The sequence below is a fragment of the Ipomoea triloba genome, chromosome 15, assembly GCF_003576645.1.
Source record: "Ipomoea triloba cultivar NCNSP0323 chromosome 15, ASM357664v1".
Lineage (NCBI taxonomy): Eukaryota > Viridiplantae > Streptophyta > Magnoliopsida > Solanales > Convolvulaceae > Ipomoea > Ipomoea triloba.
In genome coordinates this window covers 3,927,021-3,930,970 of record NC_044930.1, presented here as the reverse complement: position 1 = coordinate 3,930,970, position 3,950 = coordinate 3,927,021, and the positions used below count along the sequence as shown (strand labels likewise).

Sequence of the window (3,950 nt, the reverse complement as noted above, 5' to 3'; positions counted from 1 at the left end):
AGAGGTGAAAGAAAAATGGGATGGTCATGCAAGTGTTAATTTTTGTGAGGTCCATTAGGAAAACAAAACACACCAACATGTGAGGCTAAGGCGCATTAAGCACACCATTCGCACACAGATTGCGCGTGCACTGCACGCACCAACTAAGACCCCTCTCCCATTTTCTCTTTCCGTGTCATCTTTGCAAAATCTTATGCTCTAATACCTAATAGATAAAATTCATACATTTAAGAAGTACTATACCAATCTAAGGCGCATTAAGCACACCATTCGCACACAGATTGCGCGTGCACTGCACGCACCAACTAAGACCCCTCTCCCATTTTCTCTTTCCGTGTCATCCCTGCAAAATCTTATGCTCTAATACCTAATAGATAAAATTCATACATTTAAGAAGTACTATACCAATCCTAATATCCTATCAAACACAACAATAAATCATCAAAGAATGATGCATATGCAACCAAATACGGAGGGTTTTAATTTGTTGTTTTAAATGTTGTTTTCATAGCATGCAATTTACTTATATAGCTGAAGGGACAAATCAGAGTCTAATGGAGGGGCCAAGGACTGCCAGGATGATTGAGCATTGTTAGCAGTAGTATTGTTACCATAAAGGCAAGCCCTTGGTGGTGGGATTTGTTGATGTTCATCTAGGTTGGGGGCAAGGTTCAGAGCACTAGAACTGACACTACTTCCAAACCTGAGATAATCTCTGGGAGCAAGTCTGGGTGTTGCTTCAAACAGCCTGGTGTCCCATGTGTGAGGAGCAGCAGCAGAAGGATTCATCTGGTTTAGCTGTGCTTTCAGGAATGGCATATTGAAAGTGAAGCCCGAGAGCAATGGAAGGCTTGGCGGTGGCATTGGCTGTGTTGTTGGAGGCTGCAGGGCGGGCGCCTTGCTGCTGCTGCTGCTGTTGCTGGCTTTATCCGCCTTGGCGTTGTTCTTGCAGGGAGGCGCGGGGGTGGACTTGTTCTGAGATTTCGGGGGGAGTGTTGATGCATTAGTACTTCTCCTGTTCCTCGTTTTCAGCTCGGGGGGTGAGGATTGCTCTAGAGCCAAGACGATTGGGCGGAATTTGCTGTCGTCTGGTTTTCTTGTGTCCACTATCACAGATGATCCCGCGGGCCGCTTAGAACTGCTGGTCTTCTTGGATGCATCTTCGGGCTGCTTTTCACTAATTTTGCCTCGGTTTTGAGCCCTCTTCTCTGTTTCAGACACTTTTTTGGTGCTCCTCTTGTACTGCAGAACTGATCCCGGGGCAGTCTTGTTGGAGCTTTTCTGCTTGTTGGCTGTTTCTGCAATGCTGGGCAGATTCCCGGGAGGGCCAAAGCCGGGTATCGAATCAGGCAGGGTCAGATCAGAGGTCAGGGCAGCTGAGGAAATGGAGGGCACAGAAGATGGCATTTGGAATGTGGCATAGGCTGTTGGAACTTGAAATGATGGAGTCTGGACTGGGGCAATGTTCGCCTCGAGAGCTTGTAGTTTCCTGTTGGCAATCCTTTTCGCTGTCGGTCCTAAGCCTTCCACGAATCTTGTCAGGCTCTCTCTGTAGCTTTCGTTCAGCTCGTTAAGCTAGAGACGAGAAAAAAAAGATGAAACATCATAAACAATCAGTCTGGTCTTTTCAGGTGCACAGCAAGAAAGGACTAAAATCTGCAGCAGATGGGAAAGCTCACCGGGATTGCTGGTTTGGGGCACTCGTTTTCGAGGGAGGATTTCCAATTTGTGTATGTAGAACGACGACTAACTTCAGCAGAACAAGACCTGGGAGCATCTCCATTCCCTGAAAATGATGCCAAGAAGTGAATACAGAAACGAAAACTGGAGAATTGAAGTAAACGCAGTTCCCTGGAAAACGCGGTTTTCCAGGAAACAAGACATGGTCTTTGTTATTACCACCAAATCGCGGGCTCCCTTTGCTGCTCCTCGCGAGTGTTGATGGGGCACCGAGGCAGAACAGTGGACCATTTGCAGCAATATCAGGTCTTGGATTATCAGGCTTGGCATCTTTCTGAGGTTTTGACAATTCCTTGGTTTCATTTTGCAGTTTCCTTATGGATCTTCGCTTTGTCCCCGCGAATTCCATCTCGAAATTCTCAGGATCAGTTTTCAGGACATGGAAAACTTTCTTGGCAAGATCACATATGCCACGAGCCTGCAAAACCTCGAAGCAGCTTGTTAACTAACTGTTATAGAAGAAGATATTAGCATAAAGAAGTGAACCTCAAAATACCTGTCTGAAATAAATGGTGCCAGGGGAGTTGAAGTTCATTGCATTATCTGGGATCAAGAATGCATCATGCTGCATATGAAAAATTCGATTATATGTTTAGACTTTTAGTTAAGACGAAACACAGGATGTAATCCGTAAAGTTGAGCCAATAAAAAAGATTCATACCTCAAACTGTTCAAGATTCTCATACATCCCTTCATGAAGCTTAGCCCTCATGGTTCCAAAATCCATAGGGTTTTTGATGATTTCATAGTAATCCTTAACCTTCACAAACAAAAACATTGTCAATTTATAGTGGTGATGAACTGGATTCAAGTCCATAAGATTAAACCTCATTGGGGTCTACTGGCTCGGCAAATATTTCATAGGCATCTCTCCTGTCAACACAACGCGAATTGTCAAACACATAAACATCTGTAACGCGATCAGTATACACTAATTCAGTGTAAAGTACCTTTGCAGTATGTCTAGAATCAGCTCGAGTAGGCGTTTTTCGGGCAATTTTGTAGGTACACCTGAAAGACCGTTGCAAATTCTTGATGTTGTTAATCAAAGGTTTCAAATAGTCTTTGAGAAATGAACGAAGACTGACCGTTATTCGCGGGCTGATCTCCCCGCTGCTGCCCGTGGCTACTACCCTGCAAGCCAAAGAGAAAAACACAGAAAAAGTCCTAAATTCCCAAACCACAGAATCATAGGAAAATGACAGAAACTTGAAAAGGAACTGAGCTGCACTAACAATGCACAAACAATGCACATCAAAACTGCCTGGTTTTTTTGTTAAACCCAACCTCAGAAACATGTTTGGCTGCCAAACTGGAGAATTTTCTCTTCACCCCTGCCCTTGTTTTGGAGGGCTGCCCTTGCTTTTTGTCCCCATGGCATTCTTCCTTCTCAGATGCCCCCTCAGAAGCCTTCTTCTGCTGTGTTTCCTTGGAGGCGTTTAAGGCCGAAAGGCGGGGGCTGTTTCTCCTTACCTGGTTTTTGCTCTGCCCATCTTTCAACACTGATCTATACATTTCCCCTCCCCCACTTTGATCTAGCACAACAGCTTCAATCCTCATATAGAAAACAGCTGGTCTGGTCCTGTTTAATGTTCTGCAAAAGGCATGACAGAATGTGTATAATGATACAGAGGAAACAAATTGAAAAGAGAGATATGGGTTGTGATAATCTTTGGTTTGGATGAGCTTTGTTTGGTTCATTTTCTTAATTTGGAGCAAGGAGATCATTAGTTTCCAGATCAGGAATTAGCAATCATTATTATGCATGATAGAGATGAGCAAAAGAGTTGCAATAGCTATTATTTTTTTGGTCTGATTATATGTTTCTAGGGCCCGTGGACTAGCAACCACACTAAGACTAATTCTATTTCTGTCGGGTAGGGCAAACTGAGACTAATTATATTCATACCGGGTAGGACCTAAGGGTGACAAACCCGAGAACTCTTGTTAAATTAGAAGAGACCGCTCATCTCATCCACACCCCATGAGTTGCAATGACTATTATTTTTTGGTCTAACTATAGGTTTCCTTAGTCAATGAACTAGTAATCACACACTAAAAATAATCATGTTCATGTTAGGTAGGATCTCAAGGGTGACAAACTCATGACCTCTAGTCACATGCTAAGACTAATCCTATTCATCCAAACCTTAATGGTTGTAATAGCTTCTTTTTTTTTTTTTTTTTTTTTTTTTTTTTTGGGGAGGGCA

At 43.4% G+C, this 3,950-nt stretch overlaps 1 protein-coding gene across 1 annotated transcript; it reads right to left on the bottom strand.

Annotated features, from left to right (window-relative positions):
• Nucleotides 1–519: 519 nt before the first annotated feature.
• Nucleotides 520–3,300, bottom strand: LOC116006826 (bromodomain testis-specific protein-like). The gene is made up of 7 exons (XM_031247324.1): nucleotides 3,023–3,300; nucleotides 2,568–2,874; nucleotides 2,402–2,500; nucleotides 2,237–2,305; nucleotides 1,900–2,158; nucleotides 1,680–1,786; nucleotides 520–1,575 (listed from the first exon to the last, which is right to left on the bottom strand). Exons 1-7 carry the CDS (start codon nucleotides 3,298–3,300, stop codon nucleotides 520–522), a joined length of 2,175 nt encoding a protein of 724 aa, XP_031103184.1.
• Between the last annotated feature and the right edge of the window lie 650 nt (nucleotides 3,301–3,950).

What these genes read in the sequence shown, in the direction of transcription:
- LOC116006826 (XM_031247324.1), bottom strand. Translation starts at nt 3,300, where the DNA reads ATGAGGATTGAAGCTGTTGTGCTAGATCAAAGTGGGGGAGGGGAAATG. An exon ending in AGCCAGTAGACCCCAATGAG is followed by an intron (nt 2,501 to 2,567) that starts GTTTAATCTTAT and finishes TTGTTTGTGAAG; the next exon opens with GTTAAGGATTACTATGAAAT. An exon ending in AGGGAGCCCGCGATTTGGTG is followed by an intron (nt 1,787 to 1,899) that starts GTAATAACAAAG and finishes CATCATTTTCAG; the next exon opens with GGAATGGAGATGCTCCCAGG.